Source organism: Eptesicus fuscus, chromosome 5 (genome assembly GCF_027574615.1).
Source record: "Eptesicus fuscus isolate TK198812 chromosome 5, DD_ASM_mEF_20220401, whole genome shotgun sequence".
Lineage (NCBI taxonomy): Eukaryota > Metazoa > Chordata > Mammalia > Chiroptera > Vespertilionidae > Eptesicus > Eptesicus fuscus.
The window spans coordinates 63809336-63825616 of NC_072477.1; the positions used below are offsets into that span (position 1 = coordinate 63809336).

General features: G+C 40.5%; 2 protein-coding genes across 2 annotated transcripts in view; one reads left to right on the forward strand and one right to left on the reverse strand.

Annotated features, from left to right (window-relative positions):
- The window catches only part of TP53BP1 (tumor protein p53 binding protein 1), an 86656-nt gene that overhangs the window by 5806 nt on the left and 64569 nt on the right, over nt 1-16281 (forward strand). Inside the window, exons 5-10 of the mRNA XM_008143058.3 lie at nt 2277-2404; nt 2996-3154; nt 3519-3648; nt 5543-5709; nt 7386-7512; nt 8754-8848. Of these exons, the coding sequence (XP_008141280.2) occupies nt 2277-2404; nt 2996-3154; nt 3519-3648; nt 5543-5709; nt 7386-7512; nt 8754-8848 (806 nt within the window). The remainder of the gene's footprint in view (nt 1-2276; nt 2405-2995; nt 3155-3518; nt 3649-5542; nt 5710-7385; nt 7513-8753; nt 8849-16281) is intronic.
- Nucleotides 13858-15039, reverse strand: LOC103287362 (voltage-dependent anion-selective channel protein 2-like). The gene is given in 2 exon segments (XM_054716292.1): nt 13858-14243; nt 14245-15039. Coding segments are annotated over 2 exon segments (885 nt in total). The 5' UTR covers nt 15001-15039; the 3' UTR covers nt 13858-14114.

Below are 16281 nucleotides of genomic sequence, written 5' to 3' on the forward strand. Positions count from 1 at the left end.
AAAAACATCTATAATTCTGCCACCCAGAGGCTAATTGCTATAAACATTTCGGTTTATTTTCCCTCTTTATTTGTGGACTTGATTTGCATAGTTGACATGTGGTCAGTATGTTTGCTGACCTTTTTGCTTAATAACATGAGCATTTTTCCTATGACGATTAAAACTTTTAATAGCATTTTCTCCAAGTTTTTTATTTTAAAAATTTAAACCTCCAGAAAAGATTAAAGGATAGTACACATTTGTTCTCTCTGTCTATATATGCATGTGCTAGATCATTTGAAACTAAGTTGCAGATATAATTCCCCTTAAATATTTTAGCATTTATCATCTAAGAATAATATATTATTCTATATGATCATAATACCATTACCACACCAAAGAAAGTATTAATCTATAATAATAAAAGCATAATATGGAAATTGACCGAAGGACCAAACAGCAGAACAACTGCCTGGATGACCTTCTGGACGACCACGCTATGACACGCACTGGTGCCGGGCCAGCCACGGCAGGTGCAATGCAATTGGTTGTTGGGGGGGCCCAGCCATCACCCCACGATCGCCCCGCAGAGGGAGGCCCAGGCTACCCGGCTGGTGGCGCTGCGGCAGGTGGACGGGGCTTCTCTCTCCGTGGCAGCAATCTATCTTGGAGCTCTGGTCAGATGGGCAGGGCCTCCCTCTGCAGGGCGATCGGTCTGGGGGCCCCGTGATCAATTGCCCCACAAAGAGAGGCCCAGACGACTGGCCAGCGACACTGTGGCGGGTGTGTGGGGCCAGCCAGCAATTGCACCCCACACCTGTCGCCTGCAGAGGGAGGCAACCGGTGGTGGGGGAGGAGGGGGAGGAGCGCGGAGGCGGGGCCAGCTGCAGGCAGGCAGCGGGGGCAGGGGGAGAGGGGGGGAGAGTGGGAGGGGGGAAGGAGAGCCCTGATTGGCCCTGATCACCAACCTGGCCTAGGGACCCTACCAGAGGGGTCCCAGATTGGGAGAGGTTGCAGGCCGGGTTGAGGGACACCGCCCCCCCCCCCCCCCCCCCGCCTCTAGTTCCTTAATATCTGACTATATAGTTCATACTAAAATTTTTCCAATTTTCTCAAAGATGTCTTTTATATATATAAAATTTTTAAGAGTCACCAGTCTTTTTTTTTTTTTTTAAATATATTTTTATTGGTTTTTATTTTTATTGCAAGCCCATGCTCTGTCCACTGAGCCAAACCAGCTAGGGCGAGACTATTCTTTTGTAATATTTGTTGCAGATTTTTCCCTAGTTGTTATTTGCTTTTACTTTTGTTTATTATGTTTTTTGACCTGTGATGTAATCTTTTGAAAAAATACATAGCTCTGCCCTAGCTGGTTTGGCTCAGTGATAGCGCGTCAGCCTGTGGAGTAAAGGGTCCTGGGTTCAATTCCAGTCAAGGGCACATGCCCAGGTTGCCAGCTTGATCCTCAGTAGCGGGTGTGCAGGAGGCAGCTGACCAATGATTCCCTCTCATCATTGATATTTCTGCCTCTCTCCCTCTCCCTTCCTCTCTGAAATCAATAAAAATATATTAAAAAAATACATAGGCCTCACCCTGGCTGGTGTAGCTCAATTGGTTGAAGCATCGTCTTGTGAGCCAAAAGGTTGTGGGTTCAATTCCCGGTCAGGGTACATACCTAGGGTACATATCGGGGGGATAGGAATGCCTATGAGAGGTAACCGTTTGATATTTGTCTCTCATATTCTTTCTCTCTTTCTCCCTCTCCCTCTCTCTCTAAAATGAATAAAAACATATTCTTAGGTGAAGATTAAAAAAAATAGGCATCTTACCTTATAAAATGTATTAAGTAAAATACATTTTATTCAGATATTCTGGTTCTATGTATGTATTCTAAGATTTTTTACTATAGTATTTTTGTGAACTGTTTGCTTTAATAGATATATTTTTGAACCCCTTCCCTACACATCTAATCCATATCTATTATCACTTGTCAGTAATTCTCTTGAGTGCAAGATTTTTCTGTTTCTGCTCATATCTTTTCAGAGAAAGATAAAATTCAAGTATGTTTGTTCCTCCTGTTTAGTGATTGTGCTACTTAATTCTGTACACTGTTTTTGAGTTGTTAACCTTTTTGGTGCTTGTCTGTAGAAAGAAGCAATAATGGGGTGAGGCTTTTTACTTTTTCAAATTTGCTTAAAAGGTGGTTGGTGTGTGGGGAGTCACAAAATTCCAGAGTGCTTTGAGCAAAATGTCCCAACCTATCTGGGAACACGTGATTGTATCTTTCTGCTGTGTAGTGTTTTGGGACGGTCAGTGGAACCTGCTCCTCCTGTGGGGGAAGAGAAGGAAGAAGTGGAAGACAAGGAGAAGGGGGAAAAGGAAGAAGATACTCTAGATGTTGCCACACATTCCCTTGGTGCTGAAGGTAGCTTTATGCCTTTTTCAGGATAGTAGATTGTTTAAGTCCTTTTGTTGTGAGCATACAGACACTAAATTTTTTCTTTTTATCAGGTTATAGATTTGTCATCATAAATTGAGAATAGTCATTAAGAAATTTGCTTAGTAGTGTAAGATATTTCACCTACTTTGGTGTTTAGGAATTTCCAGGTCATTGGATAGCCCCCTTTGTGCATATTGACTCTTCTTCCTTTTGTAATCAAATATTTTTGGCATGTATGCTTTATGGGGCTGGAAGTACATTGAATTATTGAGTATGGGGTATGGTTTATGTATATTTTCAAGAAGTAGAAGTAAAAAAAAAAAAAAAGAAGTAGAAGTAGTCTACTTATATTAGGTGCTTGCAAGGTTTTATAGCATGCAACTTTTTTTTGGCTTCATTACACATTTTCCCCCTTCACTTTTACTGCTTCTATTTTGATTTGATTTTGAAAAACTGGGGGAGGGCAGGGCTTTGATTTGAAGGATGTAACATGACCTTCTTTTGCTAAGTGATAGCACCTTGCCTGGTGCATAATATTGTAGGATGATACCTAATTTCTTTGGGCCTTGTTCCTAGATCCTGCCTCATCACAGTTGGGCTTTGGGGTTCTGGAACTCTCCCAGAGCCAGGATGTTGAGGAAAATACTGTGCCATATGAAGTAGACAAAGAGCCTCTGCAGTCAGTAACCACCAACTCTGGTTATAGTAAGCTACCTGATGTGGATGCTAATATTGGTATGAAACTGTTTTCTGGCATTTGGAATTGTTTATAAGCATTTTCATCCCATGCTAGAGCTCTTCTTTCCTTGATAACATTTTATAGCTATCTAAGTTAATATAGTCTATGTTAACATAGTAAGGTTGCAGAGTTGTCTGGCAAGTACTTGTCAGTTGATGGCTTGCAGATTAGTGGTTTTTTTTGTGAGTTATTGGTTGTTTTCCTTTTTGGAAAATGTATGTATTTTCTAATTAGACTTCTGTCTATTAAAATGTTTACCTTTAAAAAAGCATTAGGGACTGCTTCTAGTACTTTGAAAAATTAGATATCTCCTTTCTTCTTTTTTTTAAATATCTCCTTTCTTTCTTCTAACACTTCAAGCAATTAAGCATGAAGAGCAGTCCAATGAAGATATCTCCATGGCAGAACAGCCCAGCAAGGATGTTCCTGTGGTAGCACAACCCAGTAAGGACATACATGTGGTACAAGAGCAAAATCCATCAACTGCAAGGTAACCCATGTTCTTTCTAGAAAGTATTTTTGGATTTCTGCTGTAGGGTTATACTCATTTCACTTGGCCAGGATTTTCAGAAATTTTTGATTTTCATCTCTCCCCTTTCCTCCTCCTAGCATTTTTCTGGTCCAATAAAAACGTTGATTATTCATGAGTTCTCTTTGTGTCCTTATCTTTAGGCATATTACAAAGCCATTTTATTGCTGTTGCAACGATAAGCATTACTCCTTAATCTTTGGTTGCTTCTCCTCTCTGATCTTTGTCTACTGCCTCTCTGTGGGAGGTATTCTAGCCTCTCTGGTGTTAGGAGGAGTCACATGAATGTTATATTTGAGAGTCTTACTATTTCTGTACTTGAAGGGCACCCAGATTGTTTTGGGTTGTTGGGTATCCTGCATTTGGTAGTTTATGATGAAGATTTAGGGAGATACTCTTTCCCAAGTTCATTACGCTCTTAATTTGGTAGGAATTGGGCAGTATATCTCTCTTCTGCCCATTGTGATTGTTGTTTCCAAAACAGTGTGGCATCTGGTCAACAGCTCAAGTTTGGATGTGGCAGAGGAAAAGTGGGATGCTTCCAGTTTGGGGCGGGGATAACTAAACATTCAATATTGTTACTTCCTTCTGTGGAAATAGTGGGGAGGGGGCGGATGTGGGGTGGAGGGGATCAATGGGGAAAAAAGGGGACATCTATCTGTAATACTTTCAACAATGAAGATTAAAAAAAAAAGAAAAGAAATAGTGGGGAATGGGGTTCTGGGGTCCTGAATAAAATTGAATATAAAGAGAAGTTGACTTTCTAATGCAAAGCACTCAGCTTATAACTGGGCCTGAGTTTTTAGGCCGGCCTTCCTTCCTCTCCCTCCCTCCCTCCCTCTCTCCCTCTCTCCCTCCCTCCCTCCCTCCCTCCCTCCCTCCCTCCCTTCCCTCCCTCCCTCCCTCCCTCCCTCCCTCCCTTCTTTCCCTCCCTCCCTCCCTTCCTTCCCTCCCTCCCTCCTTCCCTCCCTCCCTCCCTCCTTCCCTCCCTCTCTCTCTCTCTCTTTCTTTCTTAATATGTTTTTATTGATTTTAGAGAGAGGAAGGGAGAGGGAGAGAGGATAGAAACATCAGTGATGAGAGAGAATCATCGATTGGCTGCCTTCTGCGCGCCCTCTTCTGGGGACCCCTCTTCTGCAACCTGGAACCTGCAACCTGGGCATGTGCCCTGACTGGGAATCGGACTGTGACCTTCTGGTTCATGGGTCGACACTTAACCACTGAGCCACACTGGCCAGGCTAGGCTTTTCTTTAGGAAGTTGCACTCTAGCTAGTTTTGCTATTCTGTTTACTCTGGGCAATTGTAGAGTAGGTAAATCTCATAAGAATCTGGAAAGGGATCAGCAGTGAATGTCTTACATGTGTGAATAGTACTAGTGTGGAGTCTTGGTTTGGGGCTTAGATTTAGTAGATCAAATGGAAAAGGCCAACAGAAGGTAATGTGTGTGGCAATAAGTTCAGAGAATAATTCACACCCAGGCCCTTTCCTTGGAAGGTCATTGGTAGAACTGGCATTGCTATAGTCTGGATTAAAATTCTTCATGCATGTGTAGATAATAGCATATGTAACAAAAATTCCTAAATGACTTATCAGTAATCTCATGTAGTGCAGCAGTGAGCAGTGTTGAAAAGAGGTATTGCAGTGTGAGAGACTTAGGCTTTGAAATGAGCTAAGGGCTTTGTATCATCAAATAGTATCTTACTTAATTTTCACTAGGTAGTTATATATACTAGAGCTATTGAAAAATTTGAAATCATTAAAGGAAAACAGACAAAACACAGGAAAAGTTTATTAGCTCAAAGATGAAAACATTTGAAATAGTAACTTTTTCTCCTGGTGATGTGAATCTCCTAGGTCAGAGGACATGCCTCCTAGTCCCAAAGTATCTCTTATTGCTGTGGAAACAAAAGAACAAATATCTGCTCAAGAAATTCTGGAAGGTGGACTGCAGATTCCGAAGTTACCAGAGCCTGAGGTTTTGTCAACTCAGGAAGACTTGTTTGACCAGAACAATAAAACAGGTACAAAGAGTAATTAGTTGATGTATAGTTCCTCTTCTCCAAAGATAAAAACTTTTTATTTCTGTTTTGTGGCTACTGTTTAAGTTAGAAGGCACTTTATAGGTATGCAGACTTGTTTGTGATATGGAAGGAAAATATGCCTCTAGCTGATTAATGAGAAAATCTTTTTGAGAATGATTGCTATTTAACATTTTAACATAATTTTCTCTCTCTTTTGGAAATGGAGATATTGAGGAGTAATAGCTAATACAGTAAATTTAATAACTATGGACAGAGTAGCAACTTCTGTTGTCATAGGTCTTCAAATATTTAACATAATTAAGTATATGTTTTTTCATATTCACCTGGCTAACAGTGTACTTATCTGTTTGTTAGTTCACAAATAGGAAGTTATGGTCTAGGACAGTGGTCGGCAAACTCATTAGTCAACAGAGCCAATATCAACAGTACAACGATTGAAATTTCTTATGAGAGCCAAATTTTTTAAACTTAAACTTCTTCTAACACTACTTCTTCAAAATAGACTCGCCCAGGCCGTGGTATTTTGTGGAAGAGCCACACTCAAGGAGCCAAAGAGCCGCATGTGGCTCGCGAGCCGCAGTTTGCCGACCATGGGTCTAGGAGAAAGAATGTAAAACTTAGAAGACTAGAGTGGTATTTGTTTCACATTTTGTTAACCCCCACCAACCCTTTATTCTGTTACCTCACAGAGCCAGAAAGCTTCAATAATAACTAGTAAAGTATACATCAAGTTCTCATGTTGTCGATAGGTTATGTGATTTTGAATGAAACCACATATAACAAAACCAATTTTACCCCAGGCTAACTCTTATAACGAAGAGGTAAGTTCATAGGACATTTCATCAACATTAAAATGATGTTGAAGGAGATGACATTGTTGGAGGACCTGCTGTAATGTGTTGGTTGTAATGAGGGAAGGAGAGAGGGTTATATTCCTTTACTATGCTGTGAATATGTGCAAAACATTCAAAGAGTCACTAAGGAGTCTTTTTTGGTCTCTCGCTAAATCTATAAGGTTGTATTTAAGACATTCCTTTATACTTGGGATTAGTAAAGCTGATCCTCCATCTGTTGCTAAGAAGGGACCAACAGGAGACTCTTCATACTGTAAATCAGTACTGGCTATTTATATATCCTCTTACTAACATGTTAGTATTTTCTGTCTCCTTTTGAGGAGGCTCAGGTTCTAATCATGAAAATTGCTGCATTCATATTATCAGGTGTCATATGCATTATTTTGACTTCTCCCAACTCCATATTATGGCATGAGCTTACTTCACCTTAGGTAGACCTTGAAATAAAAGTCTCACTTGCTGTTTTATAATAGAACCTTCACAAGAAAGGATTCTGGCCTTTTTCAAGCTTTAATCATGACCTAAAGGACTAAGGAATTCTTTTTGTCAAATTTTTATTAAAAAAACCTATAATTTAGTAGGGAGGGGGGCTTTTAATGATCACTCAATATTTGTGTTAGCATGGCATTTCATTAATTGTACTATAATTAGAAAACAGTGTCTACCCTCTTGGAACATGATTGGAAACATGTATATTGCTCTTTTTGCAGTACAGAGTGCTTTTTTGTTTGCTTGTTTTTTACAACTCAGTAATGTCAATCTGAGAATAAATGTAACTAGATTTTTTTTCCCCCCCAATAGTCTCTGATGGTTGCTCTACTCCTTCAAGGGAAGAAGGTGGGTGTTCTCTGGCTTCCACACCTGCCACCACTCTGCATCTCCTGCAGCTCTCTGGTCAGAGGTCCCTTGTTCAGGAGAGCCTTTCCTCGTAAGTAAGCCTAAAGCAGCTCTGCCAGGGAAACATGTGCCTGAGGGGCTTAGGCTAGGGTTCAAAGAGCTAAACTTGTCCACAAGTTCAGCATTCTTTCTGAAACCAAATGGTAAAATCTAGGCTTTAGAGTTTTGGAGGTAAGAACTTAGTAGGACCATTGAAGGTAGGTAGATCTGCTTTCCCATTTGGACATTAAAAAAAATATATTGATTTTTTACAGAGAGGAAGGGAGAGGGATAGAGAGTCAGAAACATCGATGAGAGAGAAACATCGATCAGCTGCCTCCTGCACACCTCTCACTGGGGCTGTGCCCGCAACCAAGGTACATGCCCTTGACCGGAATCAAACCTGGGACCTTTCAGTCCGCAGGCCGACGCTCCATCCACTGAGCCAAATCGGCTAGGGCCCATTTGGACATTTTATAATAGTAGCCCAAAGGTTTCATTAGGGAAGAAACTGCCGATTTACTAAGAGACTGTTATATATCCAAAACAAGCATTCTGCTCTTTTATTTGACTAAAAATTCTTCTTATTTAATAGGGGTGGAAAATAGTTTATACTAGAGTTAACAGTAGTTAGATTTCTTTCTCTCTGTGTTAGGGCAAAGAGGTTTGTACTTTTAAATAAAAGTGTGCATGATCTTTCTAATAGGCAAAAATGGAGTAAATATTTTTGTCTCAAAAATCAGCAGATGAATTATTTTTTAGTACTTTCTCATCTGCTTTTCAATCATGATGTCCTTGTGTCTGATCATTAATTTTCTCTTATAATCATATGGCTTTATGCTTACTCTTTAAAAAATATTTTTTTATTGATTTCAGAGAGAAAGAGAGAGGGAGAGAGAGAGAGAGAAATAGAAACATCAATGATGAGAGAATCATTGATAGGCTGCCTCCTGCATGCCCCACTCTGGATCAAGCCCAAAATCCAGGCATGCGCTCTGACCAGGAATTGAACCATCACCTTCAGGTTCATAGGTTGACTTTCAACCACTGAGCTACGTGGGCTGAGCTACTCTTTTTTTTTTTTTTCAATTCTAATTTTGGATATGTCTCATTTGAGAAATAGTTATTGAAATATTCATGGCTCTTCCACAAGCCCCAGGTAGTTTTTGAGAGAAATGCTAATTAGTATTTGTCTGAATGGCTTAGACATTTTTGCTATTAAAAAGTAAGAAAACAAATGCAAAACTGTGGCTGTGGTTAAAAAATAATCTGTGATTTTCTCTCTTTATAAAGGAATTCCTCAGATCTTGTTGCTCCTTCCCCTGATGCTTTCCGATCTACCCCATTTATTGTTCCTAGCAGTCCTACAGAGCAAGAAAAAAGAAAAGGTGAGCTCTCTTGATCTGTCGATTGATCTCAGATTAGAAGAGGAGCAGCAATTCTGCCTTGCAAAATATACTGTTTCTTTATATGTTAGAACACTGACCTAAACTATTCAGTAGGACTTAACTCTTCTAGCACCAATTCTTTTGAGAACTCGGTGTTGTTGACTTAATTTTTAAAAAGTCCCTTAAGGGAAAATGTTCAGGTTTTCAAGTTAAATTCAAATGGATTAGTATAGTGAAGAGCTGGATTTATTACTAATTTCCTACAACATATTTACATGTTATTGATGTTATTGATGAGAGGGAACCAAAAATTGTTTCTTTTGTCTTTATAGGTTATTTTGTTATTTATTTTTTAAATATATTTTTATTGATTTCAGAGAGGAAGGGTGAAGGAGAGAGAGATAGAAGCATCAATGATGAGAGAGAATCATTGACCGTCTGCCTCCTGCTTGCCCCCTGCTGGGGATCAAGTCTGCAACCCAGGCATGTGTCCTGACCGGGAATCGAACCCTGAACTCCTGGTTCATGAGGTTGACACTCAACCACTTAGCCACACCGGCTGGGCTATTTTTGTTATTAACAAAGCAGTTTTTGTCAGAGTGGCTAGGAGCAGGTGGTAGAAATTTTGGCTTCATTCACTTTATCCTTTGAAGACCTAGGGATTTTATACTTTATTCACAAGAAAATTTTTCCTTTCACTTAATTTATCTTATTATGTAAACTTCTTTTGCTCAGTACTAGTCTCCTATCCAGTCATTCAAGATATTTCTAAATTCCTACAAAGCCTTTTGCAATAAATTCCATGATTTTCTCCTTTTCATACCACTAGTGGTACATTAGCTAATTTTTATTGAACACTTAGTATATCCCAGACACTATTTTATGTCCTTCTTTTTGGTTTTAGGTGCTTCTCTTTGTTTTTTAATCATTGAATCAATCCTACGAAGTAGGTGTTACTTTTATATCTGTTTTATAAATGGGGAAATGGAGGCACAGAGAGATCTCACAACTAGTAAGTCATAGAGGCAGGATTTGAACTCAGGCAGCTGCCTCCATAGCTGTTGGGTATATGCCTCCTATGATATCCCCCTCTCTGCTCTTAAGTGATATAAATATAGAAATATATTTAACTGTTTTTCAAGTGTAATTTACCGATGGCAAAATCTAATCTTATATTTTCTTCTGCCACAAAGTTTGTGTCTGGCTATTTTCTTTTGAAATAGTTTGTAGGTATCCAAATGGACTAATATTCTAAGCATAGCATGATTGATTAGTGATGTCTTAAGTAAAAAATAAAAGTCAGTCTATTCTATAGAACTGCTGTTAATGCAAATTATGTTTGGTTTATATTTAGAACCATTTCTTCTATCTGTAGTGTGAACATATAAAAATAATTATATTTAAGACTAGAGGCCCGGTGCATGAAATTCATGCACGGGGGTGGGGGAGGGGGCGGTGTCCCTCAGCCCAGCCTGCACCCTCTCTAATCTGGGATCCCTCTCACAATCCAGGACTGCTGACTCCCAACCACTCGCCTGCCTGCCCGATTGCCCCTAACCGCTTCTTCCTGCCAGCCTGATCACCACTAACCACTCCCCTGCCAGCCTGATCGATGCCTAACTGCTCCCCTCCCAGCCCGATTGCCCCTAACTGCCCTCCCCTGCAGGCCTGGTCACCCCCATCTACCCTCCCCTGCTGGCCCAGTCACCCCTAACTTCCCTCCCTTGCCTGGCTGGTCGCCCCTAACTGCCTTCCCCTGCTGGCCCGATTGCCCCTAACTGCCCACCCCTGCTGGCCTGGTTACCCCTAACTGCCCACCCCTGTCAGCCCGGTTGCCCCTAACTGTACTCCCCTGCAGGCCTGGTTCCCCCCAACTGCCCTCCCCTGCAGGCCTGGTTGCCCCCACCTGCCCTCCCCTGCCGGCCCGGTCATCCCTAACTGCCCTCCCCTGCCAGCCTGGTTGCCCCCAACTGCCCTCCCCTGCAGGCCTGGTCCCCCCCCAATTGCTCTCCCCTGCAGGCCTGGTCCCCCTCCAATTGCCCTCCTCTGCAGGCCTGGTCCCCCCCAACTGCCCACCTCTGCCAGCCTGGTCACCCCTAACTGCCCTCCCCTGTAGGCCTGATTGCCCAAAACTGCCCTCCCCTGCCGGCCATCTTGTAGCTGCCATCTTGTGTCCACATGGGGGTGGTCATCTTTGACCACATGGGGGCAGCCATCTTGTGTGTTGGAGTGATGGTCATTTTGCATATTACCTCTTTATTATATAGGATGCTTTCTCACTGATTGTAAACATCTATGTATATAAAAGGCTCAGTATCTGACCATACATACGTCCGACCGACCGACCGGCCGGTACATATGACGCACACTGGCAATTTAAAAATAAACATTGTCTCACGCATGCGTGATATCTGTCCCCATCTGACACTGGCCTCCCGTTTAAATTAATTCAAACACAGTTTCCCGTGATGCCAGCATTTGCGATGACTATTAATAAATCACAAGGACAAACTCTAGACAGAGTAGGAATATTCCTACCTGAACCCGTTTTCAGACATGGTCAGTTATATGTTGCTTTCTCTCGAGTTCGAAGAGCATGTGACGTTGAAGTTAAAGTTGTAAATACTTCATCAGAAGGGAAATTAGTTAAGTACTCTGAAAGTGTTTTTACTCTTAATGTGAAAGTGTTTTTACTCTTAATGTGGGAGATATCAGAATAAGTTTAATCAATTTATCAGTCGCTCTAACCGGTTTGGCTTAGTGGATAGAGTGTCGTCGGCCTGTGGACTGAAGGGTCCCAGGTTCGATTCTGGTCAAGGGCATGTACCTTGGTTGTGGGCACATCCCCAGTAGAGGGTGTGCAGGAGGCAGCTGATTGATGTTTCTCTCTCATCGATGTTTCTAACTCTCTATCCCTCTCCCTTCCTCTCTGTAAAAAATCAGTAAAATATATTAAAAAAAAAATTTATCAGTCATTGTTTTTATCAATGCTTTTATATCATGTTTTATTGTTTTTATATCATGTTTTTGTTGTTTTTATATCATGTCTTGTTGTTATATCATGTTGTTATTGTTTATTTATTAATGAATTTATATATTATTTTATATACATTTTACTAATTTTCTTTCATCTCTGACACTTCTATTATAGCGGAAGGGCGAATAGCGATATTAAAATATTTCTTCTAATTAATTTTCTTTCATATGTGCACAAATCCGTGTCCTGGGCCACTAGTAATTAATAACAGGCATACTTAAGAAATGTTGCAAGTTTGCTTCCAGGCCACCGTAGTAAAGTGAATATTATAGTAAAGTATTGTAATAAAGTGACTAAAGTATTGTAATCCTTTTGTTGGTGGAGGGTCTGCCTTCAATTTGTAAAAAATGCAACATCTGTGAAGCATAATAAAGTGAAGTACAATAAAATGAAGTATGCCTATACTCATTGCAGAAAGGTTGGAAAGCATATAGGAAAGTAATGATAAGAAAGTAAAATAAAATGAGAAGAAAGTAAAAATCACCTGTGATCCCACAATCCAGATCTAACTATAACTAGCTTATTTATTGATTAATAAATAAACAATAACAACATGATATAACAACAACAAAGACATGATACAAAAACAAAAACATGATATAAAAACAACAAAAACATGATATAAAACAACATTGATAAAAACAGACAGATAAATTGATTAAACTTATTCTGATATCTCCCTGTATACCACATTAAGAGTAAAAACACTTTCAGAGTACTTGGCTAATTTCCCTGTGATGAAGTATTTACAACTTTAACTTCAACGTCACATGCTCTTTGAACTCGAGAGAAAGTAACATATAACTGACCATGTCCGAAAACAGGTTCAGGTAGGAATATTCCTACTCTGTCTAGAGTTTGTCCTTGTGATTTATTAATAGTCATCGCAAATGCTGGCAACACGGGAAACTGTGTTTGAATTAATTTAGATGGGAGGCCAGTGTCAGGGACAGATATGCATGTGTGAGTCAGTGTTTATTTTTAAATTGCCAGTGTGCGTCATATGTACTGGCCTGTCGGTCGGATGGTCGGATGGTCAGACGTATGTATGATTGGTCACTTAGCCTTTACTGAGTGGCCAGATTATTATGATCTCTGAACGCATAATAATCTGGCCACTCAGTGTGTATATGTGTGTGTGTGTGTGTGTGTGTGTGTGTGTGTGTGTATCTATTAGAGGCCCGGTGTATGAATTTGTGCATGGGTGGAGTCTGGCCAGCCTGGCTAGGAGGAGGGGACATGAATGGTTGGCCGGCCTGCCTGCTGGTCGAACTCCTGGTTGAGGGGACAATTTGCATATTAGCCTTTTATTATATAGGATATACACTGAGTGGCCAGATTATTATGCGTTCAGAGATCATAATAATCTGGCTACTCAGTGTATATAGATTAGTATTTGGATATATTTCCTTTCAGAGTATTTTCTATGCATAAATATAAAGAAATACCTTTACACATTAGATTTAATGTATTTGCTTAATACTTGTTCATAACTGTTTGTAGGACTATGTATGCTTTTTGTAGTTTTGTTTTTTGCTAAGATTATTAACCTAAAGCCTTTTTATATGTAGTGCTTAGAGCAGCAGGTCCTTAATAAGTGCTTTGTCATGGTAAGAAAGATAAAAAAGTATAATGGGAATATTTAACACAGCTGTGGTGGTGTAATAAAGGCGTACACCACCAGATCCTGACCGAACCTAGAATTAGAATGGAAGGTGAGGTTGAAGCCAAGTAAGCAGCAGGGGGTTGGGATTGGGATTGGGATTAGCTGGTAACATGAGGTGGATGATAGGAAAAAATGAGTGGCAGAGGTAGTTTGTGAAAGTGTAGAGCAGCGATTTTCAACTTTTTTATCCTCATGGCACACATAAACTACGGTAATTTCTAAAATTCTGTGGCACACCAAAAATATGTTTTGCCCATGTAACAAAAATTTAGGTATAACTTCATTGATTTTTTTTTTTAATTTTTGGGTAGCGCATTTAACAGTTAAATACATTAAATAATGTATAGGTGACTGCAGGACTGCCGCATTGATAACTAGATAACCAATTCAACTAGAAACCAGCTAACAAGTAACTGTCTACATACATATTTAAAACACAGCTCTTGTTTAGCTCATCTTGTTTTGATCACCTTCTTGGAGAGAAAAAAGCCTGCTGGTCACACTGGAAATATATTAAGGCAAAATCTTCTGATATCCATTCCCAGAGGTTGCTTTCAGCTGGATTAAGCCTCCAACTCCAGGGCAAGCCCCAGTTTGTGGCCACCAGCATTAATGCTCTTCCCATCTACCAGAGCAGACAGTGTAAGCTTCACACCAGGCCTCAGAGTCTGAGTGTAGCCCACTCCAATTAAAACTAGAGTTGTTGACTTTTGCAGAAATGGAAGCAGTGGGATCCAACTGATATTTAGCTGCAATACCAAAGCGAGTGCAGTCGGTACCCGAAGTCCAAGCAAGGTTTACTGAAGTGTCAAGATCTTCACATACTTTCTGATAAATTGAGCCTCCAAATTCTGTCCCATCATTGACATTAGTGTGTAGCTGGAAGTCCCCAGTCCTATAGCCCACTGCAAAGTTATTCCTTGTAAGCTTTGATTTGTTACTGCCAAAGGTCATCTGGTATCCAGCAAGCCAGCCTTCGTAACCAAAGACAGCTGAACCATGGATTGCAGGTCTAGCGAAATCAAAGTCAACATCACATCCAAGGTTTATACATTCCCTCTTGTAGGAAGACTTGATTTTACCACTTTTCTTTCCTGTGTTTGTTGAAAAGGTGGTATCAGATGTCAGTTTCAAACCTTGACAAATCTGGTCTTCAGTTGCGATTTCTGTTCCCAGGGTGTTATCAGTGTTCCATTTCTCTGTGACAGTCAGACCATACTCACACCATTTATATTTGGTCTCCAAGGTCCCAGTAACTTTACCAGTGTCTGTATTAGAGGAACCAGATGTTGAGAATTTCACGCCACTGCATGACTTTGTTTTCACGTCCAGTTTCACCAACACAAAACCAAATCCTTTGTTGAAAATATCTCTGGCAGCTTTGCCAAGGTCAGCATATGATGGAGGAATACACATTGGCCCCACGCAGCTCTGTCCGTAGGTCGCCATGGCGAGGCCGCGGGAAGAGGTGGTCTAGTGATCTCCTGGGGGAGGAGGGGGGGGCGCCGTCTCGCAGCTCCGCTCGCAGCTGAGGCTGCTTGGCTCGCTCGGCGTCGGGCTGCGGCTGTCGCGGTGGAGGGCGAAGTCTATAACTTTCATTGATTTACAAAAAAAACACACAACAAAAACAAAAACAGGAATTCCCTACTCTTTTTTTGCTCCAAATTGGCTTTTTAAAAAGTCAGGTGTTTATACTTTGTATATATGGATTTCTGGTACCAAGAATTAACCAATCAGTTTCAACCTTACTAGGCGACATGACCAATAAGATGCAACTCTATTATATGACCTATATATCTGTGGTTCAAGACAGGGCATTCACATTGGATGGCTATTGTGTTGGCTGTTGTCATTTGTTTTATTTGACAAGCTAAAGAAAAAGAGGTCAGTGGCCCTGACTAATAGTCAGGTAGTGCATTTTTAAAAAATTCTTGTATGCCCTGGCTGGTTTGGCTCAGTGGATAGAGCATCAGCCTGCAGACTGAAGGGTTCTGGGTTCGATTTCAGTCAAGGGCACATACCTTGGTTGCGCTCAATCACAGGCCCTGGTTGGGATGCATGCAGGAGGCAACCAGTCAATGTGCCTCTCTTACCATTGATGTTTTTATTTTTATCTCTTTCTCTCCCTCTCCCCTCCTCTCTGAAATCAATATAAATATATTAAAAATAATACTTGCAGCACACTGGTTGAAAATCACTGGTTTAGAGGAAGTCTCTTTGGAGTCAAGTTGTAAGATGGGGGGAAAGGATTGATGAATCAAACACCTAGTTAGGTTCTGAGGAAAATGCTGGTGGCCTGCAGGTGGGTAGTATATTATGGGAAAACAAGGTTTGTGTATGTTTCCCTCCTAAGCAATTTGTCTTAGGATTAGTGTTTTGTACTTAGTTATTTGATATATCAGTGCTGATTGGCATTGGTAGATTTATTTTTCTTCTGTATTTGTCCTGGTACCCATCTTTCTGCACTTAGCAGTTAATGCAAATATAATGAGTTCATAAATATGTAAATATTTATTTAGAGTGGTGAACAAGTCCACTACCTTTCAAGGCCTGTGGCAGAATATATGATGGTTAAATTAAGTGCCATTAATTTGGGCTTTTCTATGCAAAATGTGAAAAATGAGTTATAATCAGGAAAGAGGCTCAGAAGTTTTAACATTTCATGTAGATGGGTGGTTATCCCCAGGTGAACCCTATTTTATTCTGTAACTGACTATTTTGGGAGCTTGG